This window comes from Erythrolamprus reginae, chromosome 7 (assembly GCF_031021105.1).
Source record: "Erythrolamprus reginae isolate rEryReg1 chromosome 7, rEryReg1.hap1, whole genome shotgun sequence".
Classification (NCBI taxonomy): Eukaryota; Metazoa; Chordata; class Lepidosauria; order Squamata; family Dipsadidae; genus Erythrolamprus; species Erythrolamprus reginae.
The window spans coordinates 82,464,096-82,490,453 of NC_091956.1; the positions used below are offsets into that span (position 1 = coordinate 82,464,096).

At 38.6% G+C, this 26,358-nt stretch overlaps 1 protein-coding gene across 4 annotated transcripts in view; it reads right to left on the reverse strand.

The window, feature by feature from the left end:
* Positions 1–26,358, reverse strand: part of PDLIM5 (PDZ and LIM domain 5) — a 172,486-nt gene that overhangs the window by 66,592 nt on the left and 79,536 nt on the right. For 2 of the 4 annotated variants that reach the window (XM_070758001.1, XM_070758003.1), the window contains exons 4-7: positions 22,300–22,342; positions 19,070–19,497; positions 8,439–8,611; positions 6,893–6,929 (exon numbers count right to left, since the gene is read on the reverse strand). In XM_070758001.1, coding sequence (XP_070614102.1) covers positions 6,893–6,929; positions 8,439–8,611; positions 19,070–19,497; positions 22,300–22,342 — 681 coding nt within the window. Of the gene's footprint in view, positions 1–2,827; positions 2,858–3,237; positions 4,131–6,892; positions 6,930–8,438; positions 8,612–19,069; positions 19,498–22,299; positions 22,343–26,358 lie in introns of those variants that run through there. The other 2 variants (XM_070758000.1, XM_070758004.1) reach the window with 2 other exon arrangements.

Genomic DNA, 26,358 nt, shown 5'->3' on the forward strand with positions numbered 1-26,358 from the left:
TGATTAATATCATTACTTTTGCTTAAGAAATATTGATGGCAAAGTTGGTAACTTGATTATATCAAGCCAGAAGATTTGATTGAAAGGAGGGAGAACTGCAATGCTATAGAGGTAAAAACAGTTTGTGCTATGAAGAAGAGACATACTGTACAGTATAATAGACAGATTGGCCTAAAAGTGCATTAGAGAAAAAAAAAACCATGAATGTAAATACTGAGAAATAGGTGACAAACATAGGAATAATTAGAGGGAAAATTTTTGTATTTAAAATTCCATTTTCTGCAAAAGCGACGCTTTTTTATGAGCAAAAAAAAAACCCTAGCAAGGACTAATTTGCATAATATTTTCCTTTCATTTTCCTACAAAAATGAAAGACAACAGCCAGAAGCACAACTGAAATTATCTGACATATTTTTTGCCTGGAAAATATGCTGCTATTTATTGTCAGAGATCAGACGTTCTGTTATATTAATGGCAACGTAGCATATGGCAAACAAAGGAGAATTCAGTCTGTACTTCTGCTGCTGTTTACGTTTCTTGTACAAATTTTATGCATTCCAAATACTGAATGGAAGGCATTTTTATCAACTTCAGTTCCCAGAATTCAATCACGTTATCTTGGAACTCCGAAAACTGTAGTTCCAAAACACCTGGAAAGCACCATATCAGTAAAGACAGATGTTGAGCCATTTTCACTAATTTGTAATAATCTAATCTGGCACTGAGTGAGAACTAAAAATAATCCTGGATAAATCGTAGAAACCATGCCACAAGAACTCAAATATTTCCCATGAATACCTACAGAATCCCTAATATGTTTTCATACCAGGAGCTCCTAATAACTCCAAAACTAACATTTCAATTATGGCAGAAAACCATAGATACTTCAATTATCTAGAGATGATATAATTCTTCAATTATATAGAGATGCCCTTCATGGCATTGGACCAGAATATCTCCGAGACCGCCTTCTGCCGCACGAATTCCAGCGACTGATTAGGTCCCACAGAGTGGGCCTTCTCCGGGTCCCGTCAACTAAACAATGTCGGTTGGCACACTGGTTGAAAAACACTGGACTAAACAATGCCGTCTGGCGGGACCCAGGGGAAGAGCCTTCTCTGTGGCGGCCCCGACTCTCTGGAACCAGCTCCCCCCAGAGATTAGAACTGCCCCTACCCTCCTTGCCTTTCGTAAACTCCTTAAAACCCACCTTTGTCGTCAGGCATGGGGGAACTGAAATATCTCTCTTGGGCCTATACAATTTATGTATGGTATGCTTGTATGTATGTCTGCTTAATAATGGGGTTTTTTAAATATCTTAAATTGTAAATTATTAGATTTGTTATGAACTGTTTTTATTGTGTTGTGAGCCGCCCCGAGTCTACGGAAAGGGGCGGCATACAAATCTAATAAATAAATAAATAAAATAAATAAAATATAATAACACATTTTCAAGTGTTAACATGTGCATTAAGACATACTGTACATTTACGCTATACACAGATGGAGAGAACTATGTAAAACTATACAGTCAATTAACAGATAGGAGATACATAAACTAGAACAGGTGTGTCAAACTGGAGGCCTGTGGGCCAAATGCATCATTTATGGGCCATGCCCACCCCAGTTCCGCGAAGGGGGAAAATGTCACAAAAAGTCACATGACTACAGTGTGACACCGCAAATTTGATACCCATGAACTAGAAGTTTTATTTATTTATATATGCAGTGGAACTTACTTTGTAACATAATGTAATGGACTTGCTTGCTTTTGACCCAATGCTACTGTAGGACACAAAAGCTAAGTTTGGATAAATACAGTGGTACCTCTACTTAAGAACTTAATTTGTTCCGTGGCCAGGTTCTTAAGTAGAAAAGTTTGTAAGTAGAAGCCATTTTCCCATAGGAATCAATGTAAAAGCAAATAATGTGTGCAAACCCATTAGGAAAGAAATAAAAGCTTAGAATTTGGGTGGGAGGAAGAGGAGGAAGAAGAGGAGGAGGACAGTCGTTGCCCAGAGCGAAGGGAGTGTTTCTTTTCTCTGGGTACTTGCAGTGGTTTATTCCCTGTCAAAGCGCCCAGAGAAAGGAAAACACTTCGTTCGCTCTGGACTGCCAAAGCCTCCTTAAGCCCCACCGAAAGGCTCCTCTGGCAGCCCAGAAAAGCCAGAGATGGCCGGGATTAAAGGGGGAAGGGCAGGAAACTGGCCGGGCCTTCGTACCGCTCTCAAATTTTCTGGGAAACATTTCTGGGCTCGGGTTCTTAACTAGAAAATGGCAAACAAAAAAACTTGAACACCCAGTTCTTATCTAGAAAAGTTCTTAAGTAGAGGCGTTCTTAAGTAGAAGTACCACTGTATACAGGTTTAATTATATGCAGGCTACAAATAAACATATAACTACAGAAATGAATTCTTAGCATGAGCAAAAATATGAAATCTGGAATGCAAAAATGCACCAAAAATCACCACAATTGTTAAATAGATGCCACAACAGCATTTACACAACAGTTTTACAAGTAGGTGGGATAATTAGAATTCAAAGTGTCCACATTGCATTATTCTGTGAATTCACTGAAGACTAATCTGTGGCGCACATGCATTGTAAATAGAAGTGATGTTTTATTACGCTTGTAAACTTAGTTAAAGAGTGAAGCATCTGTTAATTAATTTACTCTCTCATAAAGAACTGGTAAAATACAGATTTTAACAGGGTACCAAGCATTGGTGTTCTGAATTCAACTATGTGATGACCGCCACCTAGTGTCTGCCACTATATTTAATAATTTCTGTGCACATGTGCTATTAATGTCAAATAATTAAGTTACCTTAGATCTGCGTTCTCTGTTTGACTTTCCCTAAAGTGTCAACAAATAGAAAGTGACAACCACTATCATAAAAGACAAAATACACATTAGAGGAAAATTCTATGTCGAATATGTTCATTTCTTCCCAAAGCTTATACATCTGAGTTTGTTACACACAAGCATGTAAACAAATAATTTGTCCTCGTAGTTCTTGTAAGTATGATGGGACTTCTCTTTTAAATGTTAAAAAATAAACGGAGGAAATGCATCATTTCTTTTAAGTTCGTTGTCCAGCAGCGTCCTCTCTTATCCCTTCTTTTTCCAATAATGTTTTCAACTAAAATTTATTATTATATAATAATAATAAAATGTATGCATAGTATCTACCTACATGTGCAAACTTTGAAAGACAGAAAGAAAAGAATAGAAAGTAAAGTAAATGCGATATTTATTCAGTAGTTTCAAGCCCCACATAGCATACGCATCTGCTATAATACATTATATTACAAATTAATATGCACGATCAAAAATTGATAAGAAGCTCCAAACAATCCACTTCATAATAAATAAAACCTATATTCATTTAAGTCATACTACAGTATTTTCTTTTGCTGTTTTATATGGCTTCTTTTACAATGTAATTTTCACTTGGATCCAGAAAACCCCCAGATACTTTCAGAACGGTGTTTTGAGTTGTAGAAAGTTGCTAAGACCCATTAATTAACATTTTAAAAAAACAATCCTCTTCTTCCATGACCTTTTTGAAAACATTTACATTAAATATATCCAACACAAGAAACAAACATCGATATTACTGAATTTGAACCAGAGCCGTATCGGAAGTACACAATGATGCTTAAATAGTTTATTATGCGTGTTTTCCAACGCAGGCATTCCTGTAACTTTCTTCATATCTTAGCACATAGCACCTTTTTTAAGATAAGAGCCAAAAAAGACACCCTACTTTTTCAAGTCATTATGAATTTTCTATGCCACCTATTATCTGAATTTTTGTTTTTACAGAGATACTGGTTGTGTAGAAGCTGAAAAGGTTCGTCCCATTGTTAATACACGGATAGGAGGATGTTTTTTTAAGGAGAAAAAAAGAAGATAGATAAAAGGCTAGACTTTCTCAAAGCTGGGTTGGTTTGTCATTTCTTTCTTTGCAAAGCATTTGGAAGAGGAAGAGGAAGAAGAAAAGGACTCATTCAAATTTTAGGACTTGGCGAATCATTGGACGTTAAGGACACGTGCTGAAACGCCATGGTGCCAGTCACGCAATTTTGTGTATCTAGGGCCTATGATGTGGAGGGGGATCTTTTCCCTGCAGGAAAGAAGTAACAGGAGAAGACAGATGAGAGGAAAGAAATCTGCATCGCAATCCATGTTACACAGCAAACCAAAGCATGCGGAATTCAGAATTAGTCATCTGAGTTTACACGAATTGTCCTTGCGCTTCGGTACACAAACCTGTCGACATTTTGTCTGGAGTTGGCAGCATATAAATATAACTAACTAACTCAGTGATTTTCAACCTTTTTTCAGCCGCGGCACATTTTTTACATTTACAAAATCCTGGGGCACACCACCAACCAAAATGACACAAAATGACACTCTCCTCTCTTTTTCTATCCCTGTCTCCTCCCCACCCTTGTGTGTGTGTGTGTGTGTGTGTGTATACACACTCTTGAACCATTTCCAAAAACAGGTGAGGGCTGGGTTTTTTCTCTCTCTTATTCTTTGGGTGCTTTTTATCATATGCTTTAAATCAAGAGTCACTTCTCTCTCTCTTTTGTTTCTCTCTCTTTCCTCTTATTCTCTGTCTCAATCATTTTCTCATTTCTCTTTTTTCCTCCCCTTTTTGCTGATTTTGCTCTCTCTGTCTCTCCCTTCCTCTCCTTTACTCTCCCTCTCTCCTGCTTTCTTTCTCTCTTTCTCTCTCTTGCCTTCTTTCTCTCTCACTCTTGCTTTCTCTCTTGCTTTCTCTCTCTCACTCTTTTTCTCTCTCTTTCTCTCTCTCATGCTTTCTTTCTTTCTCTCTCTTTCTCTCTCTCTCACTCTCTCAGCAAAAAGTTGCAAGACTTTTTCCTTCTTCGCGGCACACCTGACCATGTCTCACGGCACACTGGTTGAAAAACACTGAACTAACTAACTAACTAACTAACTAACTAACTAACCAACCAACTAACTAACTAAATCCCAGCAGCCGGTTAGGTCCCACAGAGTTGGCCTTCTCCAGTTCCCATCAACTAGACAATGTTGTTTGGTGGGGCCTAGGGGAAGAGCCTTCTCTGTGGGGACCCCGGCCCTCTGCAATCAGCTCCCCCCAGAGGTTCGTACTGCCCCCACCCTCCTCGCCTTCTGCAAGAGTCTTAAGACTCACCTATGTTGCCAGGCCTGGGGCAATTAGATCTTGCCCCCTTGACCAATAAATGTGATGCATGTTGTGCTTGGATTGTCTGAATGAATAATATATAGGGTTTTTAGCTGTAGTTTTTTAATGTATTAGATTTGTTTTGTACGCTTTGTTTCTATATTTATTCCGTAAGCTGCCCCGAGTTTTTGGAGAAGGGAGGCATACAAATCGAATAAATAATAACAATAATACTAACTAACTAATTAACAAAATAAAATAAAATAAAATAAAATAAAATAAAATAAATTTATGGGTAAACCCATTTGTATTGCTTCTGATTGTGAACTGGTATTTTAAACAAGCAGCCAATGTTTGCTGACTTTCAAAGGCCAGAATAGAAGCTGCTATTCCTTCCATTATTAATAAACTATGTAAATTGGGTAAAATTAATGAAGTCCATTTATCTTAATGCAGAACCCAACTTTTTACCGGGGGAGGGAGATGTGATTGCTATTACTGATACTGACATAAATATTGGGGCTAGAACAATTGTGTATAATTGCAGTTAAAAAGGCAGAAGCAAAATTCAGTTCACACATGCCAAGCACTTATCTTACAAAACTGCTCAAACGCCAGCTAGTAATAACTGCAGAAACTAATTTTGATTGACAGAACTTCCATAGAACACAACTTTATAACTTTGTACAGATTTAAATGCCTCTTAATCAAGAACAGGTTGCTTCCTTCCTCGGAGAGGGGCGGCATAAAAGTCCAATTAATTAATAAATAATCCTACGTTTTCTCTATATTTTTTGTCTTTCTGGTAGCAGACAAAACATTTATATTGGAAGCATTTATATTTATGATTTTCTGAAACGCTGTGATTCTGCTATTATGCACAAATTGCACATTTAATTATTGTTTTGTTTTCAGTTTTTTATATTGTGATCAGTGTAAGCTACATTAAGAAAACCTGGTAATGATGAGCAGAGTACAATTTTTAATAATAAAGTTTTCTAAAGGAATATAATAAAACAAGGCTTATATACTCTTCTTTTAAATGCTTCCATGTTGTAGTGAATAGGATTATTATTCCAAGGTCAAGAGAGATTAAAAGACACAGTAAAATTTCAAATATTCACAAATAAAGGAATAAGAACATATTAGGAATTGCAGTAGCCTATCACACTGGTAATGTCACTTTTTAATAAAGATACAGCACCACTGTAATTCTTGTTAGTTTTATCATAAAACTTATTTTAAAATTGGAATTTGGCCTATATTTTAGTAGTGAAACATATAATTTTAAATATGATTATTATAACAAAAAGATCAAACTCCTAAAACATCTAAAAAGATTAAACAATTTCCTCTAAATTTCCGATTTACTATTTCTATTGTTTTTTTTAAAAAACCTCCTTTTTCACATTTGCCTTTTTACTGCTGACAAAATTCCATTTTTATGTAAGTATTATTAATAACTTTAGATGTCCATATAAGTATTCCATTTTATGCAAATTCATTTAAAAAGCAATGCTATATAAAGGAAGTTCTAGGCCTATCCCAATGTATTAAAAACAAACAAACACATTCCATAAAAACAAGAACCAGAACTTTAAAATGTCCATGATTTTTGGAAAATGAAAGAATCTTGTGACATCTTAAAGATTTTTTCAATACATCAGAGCAAAACCATGCAATATATCTTTTAAAAAAAATAATTATCTTACTTTGCCTTCTTTGCATTGTCTGATTCCGTCTCTTTCACTGAAACAAAATAAACCATTCAATCAGTTTCCATGACATTGCCATTTCTTCACTGATCCATAATTTATTTATTTATCCTTAATTTATTCTAATATCTAAAAATCGTATTGTTACCAATGCCGTATGATGTTCTAAAATAGCGATGGCGAACTTATAACACATCCCATGTCATTTTTGGTGGCACACCTAGAAATTATCACAGATAATCCCCACTCGGTTAAAGACCTTGGTATACTAATAACAAAAGATTTAAGTGCCAAAGCCCACTGCAACAACATCGCCAAGAAGGCTTCAAGAGTTGTAAACCTAATCCTACGTAGCTTCTGCTCTGGCAATCTCACACTACTTACCAGAGCTTACAAAACTTTCGCCAGACCCATCCTTGAATACAGCTCATCTGTTTGGAACCCATATCGCATCTCAGACATTAACACCCTTGAAAATGTCCAAAGATACTTCACCAGAAGAGCCCTTCACTCCTCCACTAGAAATAGAATTCCCTACAAGACTAGACTTTCAATCCTGGGCCTAGAAAGTTTAGAACTAAGACGCCTTAAACAAGATCTAAGTATTGCCCACAATATCATATGCTGCAACGTCCTGCCTGTCGGTGACTACTTCTGCTTCAACCACAACAACACAAGAGCACACAACAGATTTAAACTTAATATTAACTGCTCCAAACTTGACTGTAAAAAATATGACTTCAGTAACTGAGTTGTCGAAGCGTGGAACTCATTATCAGATTATCCAGATTTCATTTCATTTCATTTTATTGGATTTGTATGCCGCCCCTCTCCGTAGACTCGGGGCGGCTAACAACAGTAGTAAAAACAACATGCGACAATCCAATACTAAAGAAGCTAAAAACCCTTATTTTAAAACCAATCATACATACAAACGTACCATACATAAATTGTGGAAGCCTAGGGGGAAAGAATATCTTAATTCCTCCATACCTGATGACAGAGGTGGGTTTTAAGCTTGCGAAAGGCAAGAAGGGTGGGGACTATTCTAATCTCTGGGGGGAGTTGGTTCCAGACGGCCGGGGCCGCCACAGAGAAGGCACTTCCCCTGGGTCCTGCCAAACGGCATTGTTTAGTTGACGGGACCGGAGAAGGCCAACTCTGTGGGACCTAATTGGTCGCTGGGATTCGTGTGGCAGAAGACGGTCCTGGAGATTCCTAAGAGGTCAGTAAGGGGCGTACATAAGCGCACTAGAGTGCCCTCCGTCCCCTGTCCTATAGTCTCTCCTATATCTCGTATTTCTTCTCTACTATATCCTCTATAACCTTCATTGTGTATTATTGTGTATTGGACAAAATAAAATAAATAAAATAAATGCACCAGCCCACTACTGTCGGGAGCCCATTTTCACTGGCGGAACCCTCCGGCTACCAAAAGTGATGTTGAGCCTAACCACATCTACCCCAGCCCCCTGAAGTCAAACACAATACCAATGCAGCCCTCAATGAAATCAAGTTCGACGTCCCTGTGTTAGATACTTACTACGCTCCGTGCCTGTGATCTGTTGAAGGATACGGAAAGAACGTGACTGAGTAGTTCCAGTCCTTGGGTGCCAGTCCTCAGTATCTTCAATCAGCCTCTTCTTGCTGTTGTTGCTATGAACCGGTGGGTGGAAAAACTCTGTATTTCTGTACACAACGTGTTTCCGTGGTGGACTAATACAATGAATAAGAACAATAAAACCGTAAGTGAAAGACCACCGAATGACACCGACTTCTTAGTTACACCGATCAAGGCCAAGCTGCTAAGGATGTGTATTTAATATAAATCTTACTGGAGTAAATTTTTACGTCCTTCAGGTAAGGTGAAAATATTGAAGTGCATGGCTGTTCCTTTCTTAAGAAACATAAGCTGCAAATCAATATCTACATCAGAGCCTGAATGAACAGAAGCTAATAATTCATAGAATCCTTCCATTTAATTCTTCATTGAATTAATTCCTTATTCTTAATAAGGAAGCACATAAATGTATCTCTGGACTGTATTGGGCTCTAGGAAAATCAAAATCTATTGCATTTTCTGGGGAGGGGGGGGAACTGTACGTAAAGTCTATGGAGAGGGGCGGCATACAAATCTAATAAATAATATTATTATAATAATAATAATAATAATAATAATAATAATAAAATGTCCTTGTGCTTTTTTCTGCTCTGTTATACCTATTCTAAAATATAATTTACTATATTAATCTAACGACAAATTTTAAAAAATATTATGAAGTTGATCAAGTGTTAAAGATAGCTAATTTGAAATTTTGATTGTGACTGAGATTTTGTGATCCTACAAGTGTAGATACCCACTTTGATGGATAAGGAATGAATAACGGGAATGGGGGGGGATTTCTTAAATACAAAACAATTGGTAAGATTTTGTCTCATAGCAAGACAACAAAAAAGAGGAAGGAAGGAAGGAGGGAGGGAGGGAAAGAAGGAGGGAAGTCCTATTGCCACTGTTTAGTAAAGAAGAATAAGGAGAGAAAGGCAATAGTTAAATCGGTAGAAAGGGAAACCTATGGAATGGTACAAAAATTAAGTTATGGATGTGCAGAACAATTTCAGGCAAACTGTAAAATGATCACAACTTGCTCCCTCTCCCCATATCCACCCTGATCAAAAATACAGGCCATGGTTTAAAATGGCACATAATATTGAACTTCAAAAAGGCACAATTTTGGCGATTACCGTTTAGGTGGGTTTTTCCTTTTATCGTATTGGAAAGCGCAAGGGAGAAGAGTACAAGACAGCCCAGCGTAAGGAGGAGAAAGAAAGAGCAGAAAGACAAAAGAATTATAAGTATCAAGTTTAACTGCTGGTGTTATGAACAAGTCACCAAACAAAATAATTTAATAATTATCTATTGGGGTTTGTTTTCTTTTTAGACTTTTTAATGTAAAACTGTTATTTTAGATTTTAATTATTAGATTTGTTACCATGTATTGTTTTTATCACTGTTGTGAGCCGCCCCGAGTCTACGGAGAGGGGTGGCATACAAATCTAATTAATAATAATAATAATAATAATAATAATAATAATAATAATAATAATAATAATAATAATAATTTACCGCACACTTTATTTCCATTCTTTCAAACAAAACAAAAAACTATTATCACAAAACCTATTCCCAAACTTAGAAGAAACAAAAGTTAATTCAAAAAAGCTACCTACAAAATACAGCAATTATTTTATATAAATTGTAGCTCAAACATTAAGAGAGTGATTAGTAAAGTACTTACACCTCATCAGAGTTACTGAAGGAATGAGAGACAGAAAAGAGACAAACAATGGATACGATTCCAGGATGTTCAAGTACAGATAAGGAATAACATAGAAAAGAAGAGTTAATGAAAGTTAATTGTAATATTAAAGACAGCTAGGGGAAAAAAGTTTCAATTAACCATAAATATCAGGTAAAGCTAAGTTTCCAATTGGTTTTTCTAGAATAATATCTTGGTGAATTTTACCTCACGCCACAAGGTGGCAGCACGAGATAAGATAAAGACATGTAAATTTATTTCTTCCCCAAAGTCAATGGGAAAATAGGGAAGAGGCAAGAAAGAGGCTAAAGAATCCTTGAATTAAATTTCTTTTTTTTTACTGCATATAGCAACATTTGACTATCTTGATAGAATAATGTCAGCTATTTTAATGTCTAATTGCAGACATTAAAAAGAGACTCTTTCGCCGTTATTATCTCTATTATTTGCCAGTTACATGACAAAATTTAATATTGTAAATAAAACCACACACAAGTGAAAATGCAAACAATTTATGTTGCTTTAACTTCACAAGCCAAGGCTCTATTTTGCAGAATTTTAATTCTGGGACAGCCACACATGCCAATTATTAAAAGCACAAAGCACAACTCCATTCTAGCGAAACAAATACTAACTTTGTCACTGTTGTAACCTGTAAAGGTGAAAAAAAGAGTCAATATGTTGATTGTAGCAACTTCCCTGCTGTTTTACTTTATCATAACCCAAACCATGAAAGTTCAAGTGTTTTCACACATTTCAAACCAATATAAATAATCTATTTCATCCCATGATAACTCAAGGGATCCATCTAATGCACACTCAAAAAAATTCCATGCATGAACTAAGAAAGAAATTCAAAGCAAAAACACATGCAGACAATTTAAAAAATAAACCACTAGTCCAGTGTTTCTGACACTTGGCAACTTTTAGGATATATGGATTGTTACCTCCCAGAATTCGCCAGTCAGCAGCCAACAGTTAAAATCCATCTTAAAGTTGCCAAGTTCAGAACCACTGGATTCCCTGCCCAATAGCAGAACCTCCTTTCAAGGTATGCCTTTACGCCATTATCTAGCTAACTCCCTCTTGAGTATCTGTTCTTCTTCAGTAGGACATGGATGTTGATTTTACATTTATAAACTGCCAAAATTTAAGCACCACTCTATTTCTAAGACGGTTTATATAGGAAGTGGGATAGAGTAGAACAGAGGTCTTCAAACTTGGCAACTTTAAGACTTGAGGACCGTTGAGGACGAGTTGTCCTCAACGGTTCCAAATCCACATGGAAGAAAGTAGGCAGCGGGGTACCACTGGGTTCTGTCCTGGCCCTGTGCTTTTCAACATTTTCATCAATGACCTGGACGAGGGAATAGAAGGGCAACTGGTCAAATTCGCAGACGACACCAAGCTGGCGGGGGTAGCCAACACCCTTGAAGACAGGCTCAAATTACAGAAAGACCTGGACAGACTAACACAGTGGGCCCACACCAACAAAATGATGTTCAACATCGACAAGAGCAAAGTCCTTCACCTAGGTAAAAAAAAACCTGGACACACATACAGCCTGGGAGAAACCCCTCTCAGCAGTAGTGACGGCAAAAGAGATCTTGGAGTCTTGGTGGATAATCAACTAAACATGAGCCAACAATGTGCAGCAGCAGCCAAAAAAGCCAATACAATGCTAAGCTGCATCAACAGGGGAATACACTCCAAGACCAGGGAAGTCTTAATACCACTCTACTACGCCCTGGTCAGACCACACCTGGAGTACTGTGTTCAGTTCTGGTCACCACACTTCAAAAGAGACATTGAAACTCTGGAGAAGGTGCAGAAAAGAGCAATCAAGATGATTAAGGGATTGGAAACCAAGACTTACGAAGAGAGACTGCGGGAACTGGGCATGGATAGCCTAGAGAAAAGGAGGGCCAGAGCGGACATGATAGCAGTCTACAGGTATATGAGGGGATGTCACAGAGAGGAAGGGATAACTTTATTCTTCAGGGCACCAGAGGGCCGGATGAGGAACAACAGCTGGAAGCTGACCAAGGAGAGATTCAACCTGGAAATAAGGAAGAACTTCCTGATGGCCAGAACGATCAACCAGTGGAACAACCTACCAGCGGACGTTGTGAACTCCAATACTCTGGACATTTTAAAGAGGAAATTGGACTGCCATTTGGCTAGCATGCTATAGGGTTCCTTCTTAGGCAGGGGTTGGACTTGATGACCCGCATGGTCCCTTCCAACTCTAACAATCAATCAATCAATCAATAAATAAACTCCCAGAATCCCATAGCTGGTGGGAGAATTCTGGGAACTGAAGTCGACAAGTCTTAAAGTTGCCAAGTTTGGGGACTCCTGAATTATACATTTTACTTCATTTATTGATTATACGGTGACTGATTTGCAAAGGACACTAAAAAATTGCTTCTCCATTTTGGTTTTAAGAAGTGCAAATCCACCCACTAGGTGTCATATGCTCCTGCTACTGAATTACTTTTGATGAAAGTGGAAATAGCAGTTTTTCTCTATAGACAAACATGACAATTCCTAATATTATTATATAGAAACATAGAAACATAGAAGTCTGACGGCAGAAAAAGACCTCATGGTCCATCTAGTCTGCCCTTATACTATTTCCTGTATTTTATCTTAGGAGGGATATATGTTTATCCCAGGCATGTTTCAATTCAATTACTGTGGATTCACTAACCACGGCTGCTGGAAGTTTGTTCCAAGCATCTACTACTCTTTCATTAAAATAATATTTTCTCATGTTGCTTCTGATCTTTCCCCCAACTAACTTCAGATTGTGCCCCCTTGTTCTTGTGTTCACTTTCCTATTAAAAACACTTCCCTCCTGGACCTTATTTAACCCTTTGACATATTTAAACGTTTCGATCCTGTTCCCCCTTTCCTATATTTATCTGATTAGTTAAATGAAATTAAGACATGCAGCTCTGTAGTTAGAAATAAATGTTATCTCTGAGAAAAAAATAAAGCCTCACTAATATTACTCTACAAGAAACCTAACTTGAGTTCATTTATACCAAAGGCAACTGGATTTTCTGTTTTTTCTTTGAAGATGTTTTCATTTCTCATCCAAGAAATTTCTGAAGAACCTTCTTGGATGAAAAGTCTTCAAAGAAAAAACTGAAAGTACAGTTGGCTCTTGAAAAAGTATGCTTGGTACAACCATGACCTGGATGACTGAATATCTCCATAGACATTTGAGTTCATTTAGGTTTTGCAACTACTATATTTTCAGAAATAGGGAAAAAAGTATGTTGTACAGTGTCTAAGTTGGTGGTTGCAGCAAGGTGGTATTAAGCTGGTCAACCAAGGGACTTTAGGTTCTAGTTCTTCCTTAGTTACAGAAACTTACTAAGTGACTTTGGTTGAGTGACATCTCAGTCTTAATCAGCTTCAGACTCTGTAACAAATGGCTGATGAACAAAATACAGTAGTACCTCTAGATACGAGCTGCTCCACATGCGAGTATTCCAAGTTACGAGTTGCGACGCGAGCGAAATTTCTGTTCGACACCCGAGCTCAAATTCGGGATACGAGTCGAGCTTCCGCTAGGTGGCACAAGAATCCTTGCTTTTGGTTATCTCGGCGCGAAAAACAAAGTCTAAAGGTATTCGTTCGAGATGCGAGTTGATCGACTTACGAGCTCGGGTCTAGAACGAATTAAACTCGTATGTCGAGGTACCACTGTATTCATCCTATTATCTACTGGTATCTTTTCTGGAGAAACTAGACAAGTGGATTGCAAAAACATGCAGACGCAACAATATTGGGTAAATGCTACAATAACATCTTGTATTTTCCTAAAATTTAAATCAACTGGATTCAAGGCAAGTATTCCAGACTTTCAGGATTGCTGTTATTATAATACATTTTTGTTTAAAGTTGATGTGGCACAATGTTTAAGTCAGTGTTTCCCAACCTTGGCCACTTGAAGATATTTGGACTTCAACTCCCAGAATTCCCCAGCCAGCAAATGCCCTGTCTCCATAGCGAATGCTGGCTGGGGAATTCTGGGAGTTGAAGTCCAAATATCTTCAAGTGGCCAAGGTTGGGAAACACTGGTTTAAGTAGATGCTCTTAACCAATTCTACCATAATGCATCCAGCTCTCGGGTCACCAGTTTGACTCTCCTGCACTAGATGATCAGTATCAGCTATATTAGATAACAATAATGTCTTCGATCAAAAAGACTAAAAGAAGGAAATATAAAACAGATAATATGTTTTTAAAAATAACCAGAAATATTAAACTCAAACAAGGACCAATTATCTATAATTCTCTACACATTTGCCCTAAAGCAAAGCCTTTGATTTTCAATAAACTTGTCTCTACGCATACAAAATTGTGGCAAGCTTAATAATAGCGTATAATTGCTTTAAATGTCTGCATGCTCCTAAATCTTTATTTGGCATTGGATTTCATCTTAAAATTTATGAGGATATTTCATTCAAGGATGCAAGGGCCACCGGTCTTCTCATTTTATACACCGACAAATTAACTACTGTACTCTTTTCTCTGAATTGATTTCTGATCTCTGCAAACAATTTCCTTAAGACACAAAGGTGAGGCCTTTTTAATTGGCTAGAGTTTAATCTCCAACTACCGTACATTGCTTGAATGGATATAGTGCTGCCCGCTATGACTGTTAAAGTAAACAGATTGTATTACGAAGCGCTAAATATATTTGTAAAAAAGGGCAGTGCAGCAGCTCACTGTTTAATCAGCACTAGATGGTTCATGTGCAAGCAAATTCTTCTTACACAAATAACTGAACAAGCATCATTTGAAACCGTATTTTCAGATTTTGCACCTTGTCAGGACACCTCAGTCAGTTGTAAAGAACAGAGAGATAACACTTGGGCTGATCCTACCACTTTTGTTTACAGTGTTCCCTCGATTTTCGCGGGGGATGCGTTCCTAGACCGCCCGCGAAAGTCGAATTTCCATGAAGTAGGGATGCGGAAGTAAATACACTATTTTTGGCTATGAACAGTATCACAAGCCTTCCCATAGCACTTTAAACCCCTAAATTACAATTTCCCATTCCCTTAGCAACCATTTAGATTATTACTCACCATGTTTATTTATTAAAGTTTATTTTAAAAAACGTTTTTTTAAAGGCAGACGAAAGTTTGGCAATGACATGTGACGTCATCGGGTGGGAAAAACCGTGGTATAGGGGGGGGGGACCGTAAAGTATTTTTTAATTAATATTTTTGAAAAACCGTGGTATAGCCGTTTCGCGAAGTTCGAACCCGCAAAAATCGAGGGAACACTGTACAGTAGTACCTCTAGATACGAGTTTAATTCGTTCCAGAACGGAGCTCGTATGTCGAACAACTCGTATCTGGAACAAATGGCTTTAGACTTTGTTTTTCCCCTCTGAGATAACCAGAAGCAAGGATTCTTGCGCCACCTAGTGGAAGCTCGGCTCGTATCTCAAATTTGAGCTCGGGTGTCGAAAAGAAATTTCGCTCCCGTCGTGGCTCGTAACTTGGAATACTCGCATGTGGAGCAGCTCGTATGTAGAGGTACTACTGTATTATGAAATGAAAGTGGTCTGGCCCGCAGACAGCGGTACTCTAAAAATAGCAAAGGCCTGTGATCCATCTGCTAGCAAAAACAGAGGGGTGCACTCCCCGTTTTCAGCCTGAACTAACTCTTGCAGCATTCTGGCGGCCAAAATCAGGCGCGGGGATTTTGGCTAGCAGAAAGCATTGGCCCGGAAACAACACCCCCCCCCCCCGGATTGCTGCAGCAAGTAGCCAACCCTAAGAGGCTCTGGGAAGAGATAGCAATGGATTTCATAGTGGAACTCCCCGAGAGCAAAGGTAACACTGTTATTTGGACTGTCGTCGATTTGTTCTCCAAACAAGCCCATTTCATCGCTTGTTCTGGGCTACCGTTCCGTTCCGTCTGCCGCCTATCCCGTTTTCCCCATTCCGGCCCGCAGAGGACAATTATAATGCCGATCCTCAAAGAAATCCAGTTTGACACCCCTGATTTTAGTTCAACCACTTGGTTCAAAAAAGTCTTCAATTGAAACCACACTGATAAACCAACCAACTTTAAAAATGGAGATAGGATTACCGATGTAAATGTCTGGGCTAGTGTAGGGCTCTTATACAGACAGATAGCTGGCAAAGCCTCATTCACAGCAGGATTTCAGAAAGCAAAAGGAACAATTGCATGCATTAACTGTAGAGAAAATTGTTTGTAATTACAGTGGATGATTGGATCCTGCCTGGAGGGAGAAGAGTTTGCTTGTCTTCTCAGAACAAAGTTATTTTAGTTGTTATAAATTATTTTTGAATGCTAATGAATGCAGCTGAATGGCAGGGCCGTATTTTAAATTTGCGAAAGCCCTTGTGCCAGAGTTCCCGAAGTGTTGCCAAGATGTATTTATAAGTACTGAGAGATTTATCAGGAATTCATCCTCTCTATTTTAGATAGGATGGCTACCTACAGCACTTTGCCCTTAAGGGTAATAACAATAGCTATGCCCTCTACGTAACATAGTACAAGGGGAATTTTTGCATAGTAAGCAGTTTATGGGGAAAAAATATGCTGTCTGAGCACAAAAGGTCAATTGTTTCAACAATCTATAACTTGAGACCTACACACATTGCTTTCGTGGAACCAACTATGAATAACAAAATTAGAACATGATGGATTATTTTATGCAATATATTTGATAGTCCTTTCAGTGGTTCACTTTCTTTTAGATCCATGCCTAAGTAATTTTGAAACCCTGAAAAATATTATTATTTTTTTACTCTTCGTTTCCCACGCAATTTTTTATTTTGTGCCTATCTTCTATTACCAGTGCCAAACTTTTATAGTCAGGGGATAGAGCTGCAGCCTTAGATGTGGTTAAGTCTGATTCTGATCATCGTTCACAATAGTTACTCAAACTGACAAGGGTTTCACAAGCTCATACACTTAGATCCTTGATTTGCTGTATCTCTTCCAATAAGCTCGAACTACAGTCTTCGGGGATTCATACTTAACAATCGGCGGTATAAATTACAGAATCACGAACTTCCTTTTTTTCCTCCCAGTAGAATGTACTAAGTGGGGGAGAGAAGGAAAATGAAAACTATGGGAAATTAAAGCATGAATCGAGAGATTGAGCTTTTATTCTACCATCTTGCTTTCCTCAAAATGAAATACGACTGTTTTCAGGACATACTGTAATTTGCCATTACAGTATGTCCTGAAAACTCAGTATGTCCTCAGTTTCCCATTCCTGGCTTAACGGCTTCTCACAATTGCAAAGGAATTTGACAAAATGTTTCAAGTAGTTCCTTAATTTATTGTAATACAGTGATCCCTCGATTATCGCGAGGGTTCCGTTCCAAGACCCCTCGCGATAATCGATTTTTCGCGATGTAGGGTTGCGGAAGTAAAAACACCATCTGCGCATGCGCGCCCTTTTTTCAATGGCCGCGCATGCGCAGATGGTGGAGGTGGGGAGCGACAAAAGTGCGGAAGCCGACAGATTGCTTTGAATGTCGGCTGCCCCCGCCCCCCCAGCACCCGCTCGCCCGCCGTTCGCCGCTCGCCCGCCCTTCGCGGCCACCCGCCGTTCGCTCGCTGCTCGCCCGGCCACCCGGGTTTGGGGGGGGTGCTGGGAAGCCCCCCAGGCCGGCTGCGACCTTTTAAAACAGCCGCGCCGCTTCCCAGCTGACTCCTGAAGCCAAACGCGGAAGTTCGCCTTTGGCGTTTGTGCGACCTTTTAAAACAGACGCGCCGCTTCCCAGCTGACTCCCGAAGCCAAACGCGGAAGTGGTTTTTTTTTTAATTAATATTTTTTTAAAAATCGCGATATAGCGTTTCGCGAAGATCAAGATCGCGAAACTCGAGGGATCACTGTACTGCATTCTGACCACTGCGACACCACGGCTCAGGTTTATGTTTAATAATTAAAAATTTAAAAAATATACTTATATATGTACTCTACTTACATTACAGGTCCATATATTTGGTAATATATACTTGCAAATTTAAAAAGAAAATGAAAATTGCAGAAGAATAAGAATAAAAACTGTAGAGGAAAGTCACTAAGTAGAGAAATGGGCTGTATTAATAGAAAGAATGAAAATAGGAAAATTGTATGGAATATAGAACAGAAAATGTTTGGTTGGAAAGATGAAAAGGAAAAATTTCCATGTGTAAAACCAAAATGCATATACAATAGGATGAGCTTTGCTATGCATTTAAATCTTCAATAGTCATTCTGAAATTGCTGTGAACCATTGGACATTGCAGCTTGGTGTATATTGTCTTGAGCGCTCTCAATTTAAAAGCCTGGTTTATAAAATCAAACAAGGTTCTTCTACACTGCTCAAAAAAATAAAGGGAACACATAAACAACACAATATAACTCCAAGTAAATCAAACTTCTGTGAAATCAAACTGTCCACTTAGGAAGCAACACTGATTGACAATCAATTTCACAAGCTGTTGCGTATATTCAACTTTGTACAGAACTTTGTACAGATCTAGGATGTGTTATTTGAGTGTTCCCTTTATTTTTTTGAGCAGTATATGTAGAGCTGCCCAGATCACACTTTTATAGAAGAGGAAGAGGAAAAAGAAGAGGAGGAGGAAGAAGAGGAAGGAGAAGGAGAAGGAGAAGGAGAAGAAGAAGAAGAAGAAGAAGAAGAAGAAGGGAAGGGGAGAAGGAGGAAGAGGAGAAGGGAGAAGGAAGAAGAAGAAGAAGAAGAAGAAGAAGAAGAAGAAGAAGAAGAAGAACCAGAAGAAGAAGAAGAAGAACCAGAAGAAGAAGAAGAAGAACCAGAACCACCCTAAAACAACCTACCCATTTTGCTGTTTATTGTCACCCTGGTTCTCTCGGGATCCACTTTGCTGCCCCTCTGTCACCTCTGGGGCCCTTTCGCTGAAGGGTGCATTGTGTGGAGGTTGCCACGGGGTATTAACGGTAGGTTTTGCAGCACTGAGCACAGGGCAACGTTGGTCAGCATTAGCTTTGAGGTTAACATGCGCTCCCGAGGCAGTGAACGGGGGAGGCGTGACAGTGGCCAGAGGTGTAGGGGAAGCACGTAGTGGAAGATTGGCACTGGCGGGCGTGAAGGCAGATGACGGTGATGGGATGGAAGTGATCTTGGGGGAGGACACAGCTCCAAAGGGCCTAGGAGCCTTATTGAAGGCCACGCTGGTTGTGGATGAAACTTTGGGCACAGCTGGAGATGCAATGGGCACAGGCTTAATTAGGTCCTTGGGCTCTACCTAGGCGAAATAAAAACAGGGGGGGGGGAAATACACAAGAAAGCCACACACACACATGCAAAATGTATCCATGCCATCTGCAGCGGTTTTTTTGTGGAACATCAATTGATGATTGACTGGTTTTGACAAGTACATGACTGTAAAGCACTGACCTGCCAACATCACACACATCATGTGTCATTGAAAATAAAAATCAATAGAAAACAACATGCGGTGAGCTGGTAGCCTGAAATTTCTTTTAGGCAAAAACATGACTGCAAACCTGGGTCTGACAATTAGGAGAAAAGTGGAGACCTCTGGTGCAAGGGTGACAGGCAATCAACGAAAGACAGAATCCTCATAGTAAGATGTTTACTTACTAAAGGATTATGTGTCTGAAGCAGGTCTACGTTGGAACAATGCCCCTCCTTTCTAGTGACAAATGACCAATATTTTTTTTTTAGAAGTTAGTTTCGAAAGTAATTTGAGGTTTAAAAACTCTGACACCAGAGAAAAAGAAATAATTTACAAGTTTTTAATTAGGCTCCGGTGTTCCTAAATCTTACCTTCCCCTCATTTAAAAGCTATTGATATCTTAGCTTAACTTAAAAGTTTTGTTTGGAAAGGATGTTTTCGCTACAAAATAATGTGAGTGTGTCTTCTTTTACTTTGTACAACCCTGGTCATCAGACTTCCCATACATGAATTTTATCTGTAATATAGTGAAGCAAACCAACAGGCACCTATTAGAAACCATTTTCTACGAAGGAAAGCAAATATTTCTGCATCGTTACTAACTCCTCTTTGCAATTGCATCATACTCCCGTCGACTAAACAATGTCGTCTGGCGGGCCCCAGGGGAAGAGCCTTCTTTGTGGTGGCCCCGGCCCTCTGGAACCAACTCCCCCCGGAGATTAGAACTGCCCCCATCCTCCCTGTCTTTCATAAACTACTTAAGACTCACTTATACCACCAGGCATGGGGGAGTTGAGACACTTTTACCTCAGGCTTTTTTTATACTTTGTTTTATGTTTGGTATGAATGTTGCTGTTTGGTTTTTAAATAATGATAGGGTTTTATGTGTTTTTGATATTAGATTTGTTCCACTGTTATATTGTTTTTATTGGTGTTGTGAGTCGGCCCGAGTCTTCGGAGAGGGGCGGCATAAAAATCTAATTAATTAATAAACAAACAAACAAACAAACAAACAAATAAATAAATACTTTAGAGCTCTGGCAGAAAAAGTAGTACATTCAGCTACATTTTTATAAAAGGTAAAGGTAAATATTTTCTCTGTCCAGTCAGGTCCAGCTCTAGGAGATGATTCTCACCTCTGTTTCTTAGCTGAAGGGACCAGTGTGGTCCTTTTGTGGTCACATAGCCAGCAAGATTATATTATTATGTGCTAATCTCTGTTTCTTTAGCTGAAAGAGCCAGTATGGTCCTTCCATGGTCCTTCTGCGGCCATGTGACCAGCATGATTATATATATGCTGAAGCACATGGAATGATGTTATCTTCCACCGAAGTAGTGCCTATTTGTCTAAATTCCATTTGCACCTTTTTATAAAGCTCCTGCTAAACATGTTTGCAATCAGTGGCTCTTAAAATTTTAGGAAATGAACAGGGCTCTTTTAAGAACATGGCTGATCTCGACGGGTAGCAGCGTTTTGTTAAGTTTTATCTAGGCTTGGAAGCTAAACTGGATAGGCCTGCTTAGCACTTGAATGAAGAACGATTAGGAAAGGGGGTATATTCCAGTATTCCTGAGTCTATGGAGAAAGGCGGCATAAAAGTCCAAAAAAACAAATATTCCCTGGACTGTAAAAATATGACTTCAGTAACCGAGTTGTCGAAGTGTGGAACTCATTACTGGACTCCATAGTGTCATCCCCAAACCCCCAACTCTTTACCCTTAGATTATCCACAGTTGACCTATCCAGATTCCTAAGAGGTCAGTAAGGGATGAGTACAAGTGCACTAGAGTGCCTTCTGTCCCCTGTCCTATTGCTCTCCTCTATCTCCTATAGCTTTCTTCTATTCCTATGTTTCTTCTTCTATTCTTTCATTGATCTGTTCTATTCCTATATCTTCTCTTCTATTCTTTCTTAGATATATTTTACTATGAGTATCTCCTCTATAACCTTCATCATGTATTTTACTATGTGTATATAGATATATACCCACTAAAAACCCTCATTGTGTATTGGACTAAGTAACTAGCTAGCTAGCTAGCTAGCTAGCTAACTAACTAAATAAATAAATAAATAAATCGGAATGAAAAAATTGTGCAAATCATTTCTCACTATTACCAAACAAAAAAACAAACAAAAAAACCCCTGTGGAGTGATCATAAAATTCCTAAGAGTTGATTCCTAAGAGTTGATTCCCTAAGAGTTGATTTCCTAAGAGTTGAATTCCTAAGATTCAACTCAAAGGAAATTCCGTACGAACAACTACATTAGTTATTTTTCATGTTAGTCCTTGTTTCTGAAATACTTAAATTTTTATATTGGTCACTTATCACTTGATATAAATCTGTCCAAAACAGCAGCAGTAAGGAGGATTTCCAAAGCTAAAAATTACATTTGAGTACCAAATTTTCGGATTAAAAAAAATAAGCATATTTCAAGAGTTTCATAATAGCATGATTCAAAGTATGTCCAAATGAATGAAATGGACATACAACGGAGCCACAATTGCATTGGAAGATCTTTTCATACTGACAGCATTGATTAAAAGGAGCATTGAAAAATGTGAATTGATAAACCGGCTACAGTATGAATTCTCCCGTACTTTTAGGGCCTGGGGAAGAACCCCTTACCTGTTGCACAGGAATCGGATCTGGCTTTGGTGCTGCAGGTGCTCTGGAAGAGAAAAGGAAACAAACTGCATGAGTTCTAAAGTTCTAAATTTACTCCATAGTCCCATAGGACCCATTACAATTGAGCTTCTAAAATCACATCGCAGATCAAACACTTTCCGAAGTCCCATTGACTTAGTTCATGCTTAATAATGCTAATCAGTGGGACTTGTCAGTAGAGCCAAACTCATATCAGCTGTTAATCAAAGTCTTATTTCAAAACATTCAAAGATCAGTAAATTGAAGAGCAAACCCAGCAAAGCAAAACTGAAGAGCAAACCAGCTGCATCCTAAAATTAAACCAGGATGGCTTTGTATATTGAATGGATTTATAACTCAAACTGGGCCATGCATGAATGATAAAAGGCTCCCAACATATTAACAAAAAACACACGGCTTGCAGTTTATACAATAGTGACAATGCATCATCTCATTTATCCAACTGGCTTTGCTTCCTACTGCATGTAGAGACCAATGAATTAGTCCTAACATAAATTGTAAAATTTTTGAAGGTTGCTACATGAACAAAATCCTAAAAGAACAGCCTTCTTCCCATGCATTTACATTTCAATACATTATACAGTACATCTGTGAAGAGTCTGTTTTCTTTTAATGACAATTATTTTTATAGCTATAATACAGTGGTACCTCTACATACGAACTTAATTCGTTCCGTGACCAGGTTCTTAAGTAGAAAAGTTTGTAAGAAGAATTTTTCCCATAGGAATCAATGTAAAAGCAAATAATGTGTGTGATTGGGGAAACCACAGGGAGGGTGGAGGCCCCGTTTCCTCCCAGGAGATTCCTAGAGAGGCCCCATAGAGGCTTCTCCCTGCCTTTTCTGGCCCTGTTTCATCCCAGGAGATTCCTAGAGAGTCCCCACAGAGGCTTCTCCCTGCCTTTTCCAGCCCTGTTTCCTCCCAGGAGATTCATACAGAGGCCCCACAGAAGCTTCTCCCCACCTTTTCCAGCCCTGTTTCCTCCCAGGAGATTCCTAGAGAGGCCCCGCAGAGGCTTCTCCCCACCTTTTCCAGCCCTGTTTCCTCCCAGGAGATTCCTAGAGAGGCCCCATGGATGCTTCTCCATGCCTTTTCCCCCCGTTGCCTCCCAGGAGATTCCTAGAGAGGCCCCATAGAGGCTTCTCCCCACCTTTTCCAGCCCTGTTTCCTCCCAGGAGCTAGAGAGGTCCCACAGAGGCTTCTCCCTGCCTTTTCTGGCCCTGTTTCCTCCCCGGAGATTCCTAGAGAGGCCCCACGGAGGCTTCTCCCTGCCTTTTCTAGTTATAGTTTTGAAAGCTCGGGTTCTTAAATAGAAAATGGTTCTTGAGAAGAGGCAAAAAAATCTTGAACACCCGTTTCTTATCTAGAAAAGTTCATCAGTAGAGGCGTTCTTAGGTGGAGGTACCACTGTACTTTCTTAGAAAATGATCACATAAAATATATGCATATTTATATATATTAAAATATATAAAATGTCTAGGCAGTTTCCCTTTATAATAGGTGTGCTGTTTCAGCTCTAAAGTGCACGAAAGTTCCAACAATTCCTTGAAATGATTCCAGAAATACTTGGCTGCCCCAAAGGTGCAGTACCGATTGGTGGAAAAGATGTCACAAAATGGATTCTTCACCCACAGTATATTAAATTATTCTGGAGATCTTGAGCGCGATCCTCATTTCTGATTAAAAATCAATGGTGCTCTGAGCTTGACTGTTGACATTTAAGTCACAAAACCTATGCTCAGTTAATTTGATATGAAATAATTTCCTAACAACACTCGATAAATTTATTTATACCTTAGTTGTCTCCCCTTTTCCTCTCAACTTACAGCTCTATATTTCGTCCAATCCTTTAAAAAAATGAAAGCAAGATTGCTACACTAAAGAAAAATAAAAACTTTTGCTGGCAAAAACAGTACTGGGGGGGGGGGGACCCAAACCCTGAAAGCAGTTTCCTTATATATTATGGGCTGATTCAATTACTTCCAAACAAAAACATATTTCTAAATGCATTTTGCGGCTAGATTCCTGAAATAGTCTTCTGATTATTACTCAGGATTGAATAACCCTGAACATTCTTGCTTGCACACATTTAGGCAATGATGTGGCTATGAAAACAAAGTTAATAATACTGTAATAATAAAAAAAACAGGCAGCCGTGCCCTGAAGAAATGACAGCTTTTGATGTACTGGGTCTTCCTAGATGAAGCCTGGGCACATTGAAATAAGTGGCTGAATTTATCCATTAACTAAGCCCCATTCACACAGTAATTAGCTTTTTCTGTTCTATTATCTCAAATTTGGAGTAGATCATTTTTCCTATCCAGAATTTATTTCAGAAAGAGGGACGGTGTACCATATTACGATTGCTTTCTATATACTGGTTGCAATCAGTTTCAACCTCTCAGTTTGACAAGGAGCCAATCATTTAATGCTGTTCTGTCCGAGAAAACTCCCTAATCGTATGTTCCCGGGTCTATTTGACCCGGACTGCAAATTGATCATTTTAGGTACTTATATTTGGTCTTTTTGAAAGCTTTTTTCACCTGGAAACAAGTTTGAACATTTCTGCACACAATGGAATGAAAATTGAACTGAAAAAATTAATCCTTATTGGTTTATTTTGCACATAAATGTGCCTCCCCCCCCATGTTTGTGAATTTTTTTTAGGTTTATTGATAATTTTGCTTGCAAAATGCATTCTATTTTACTAAAGTTGGTGTGGGATTGGTAGCTTGAAAAGTATTGTTTTGATGATCAGCAATGTTAAATTGAGTAAATGAATGCATAAGATATTAAAAATATTTCGGATTTGAAGCCTGCGTAAATATAAAGTGAAAATGTTTGCAAGCAGCCAAGGGGGGGGGGCTTATTTATGATTGTAAACAACCAATAAGAAACATTTCTTTCAGTTCATTTATATTTTTCTTATATTCAGAAATGTTCAAACTACCAATCCCACACCAACTGTAGTAAAATTGAACACATTTTGCAAGCAAAACTATCCATAAATTGAAAAATATTTCACAAAACGGGGGGGGGGGCATGCATTCTATCAGCAAAATAAACCAATAAGAATTACTTTTTTCATTTTAATTTTCATATCATTGTGTGCAGAAATGTTCAGACTACTTTCCAAGTGAAAAAAGTATTCAAATTGACCAAACATAAGCACTTCAAATGAAGAGTTTTTGGTCCGGGTCAGGGTGACCCGGGAACACAACAAGTGTGACTTTTTGTTTTTCAGCAAGAAAGAAACCCCCCACCCCCCAAAAAAAATTCTCATAGACAGAACCCCTGAAATGATGAAAAGTCATAAAATTTCAAGTTTCAGATATGCAGGGAAAATTTTTTACAGGGACTCAAACTTGGCTTTGGGTCACATACGACCCGAATTGAACAACAGGGTTAAGACAGGGGCGTCAAACTCAAGCCTTGCAGGCCAGATTTGATGCTTAAACAGGGCACAAGGGGACCTCTCTCAAGGCTCTTCCAGAACTCTATTTTTGGACTGTCCTGCCTTCTGCTATGCACCAAAGTATTGATGTGTGCTTAATACCCTGTGTATTAATAATAGAATATATTATGCTGTTTGCTAATACTGCTGTGTGCTAATAAGAGAATATATTGTTGTGTGCTAAATGGTCTATGTACTTGCTGTGTGCTTAATATGGTCCATGTGTTTATATTATGGTATTGCATGGAACTGTGTGTAATATTAATGGTGAGCTGCTGTATGTTGAGAATTGCATATGACTGCTTAATTTGGATATGTAGGTAGCTAACTGGTTAGTCTATTGCAGTGATTTTCAACCTTTTTTGAGCCACGGCACATTTTTTACATTTTAAAATCCTGGGGCACACCACCAACCAAAATGACACAAAATGACACCCTAAGACACTCTCCTCTCTTTTTCCATCCGTCTCCTCCCCACCCTTGTGTGTGTATACACACTCTTGAACCATTTCCAAAAACAGGTGAGGGCTGGGGGTTTTTTCTCTCTTATTCTTTGGGTGCTTTTTA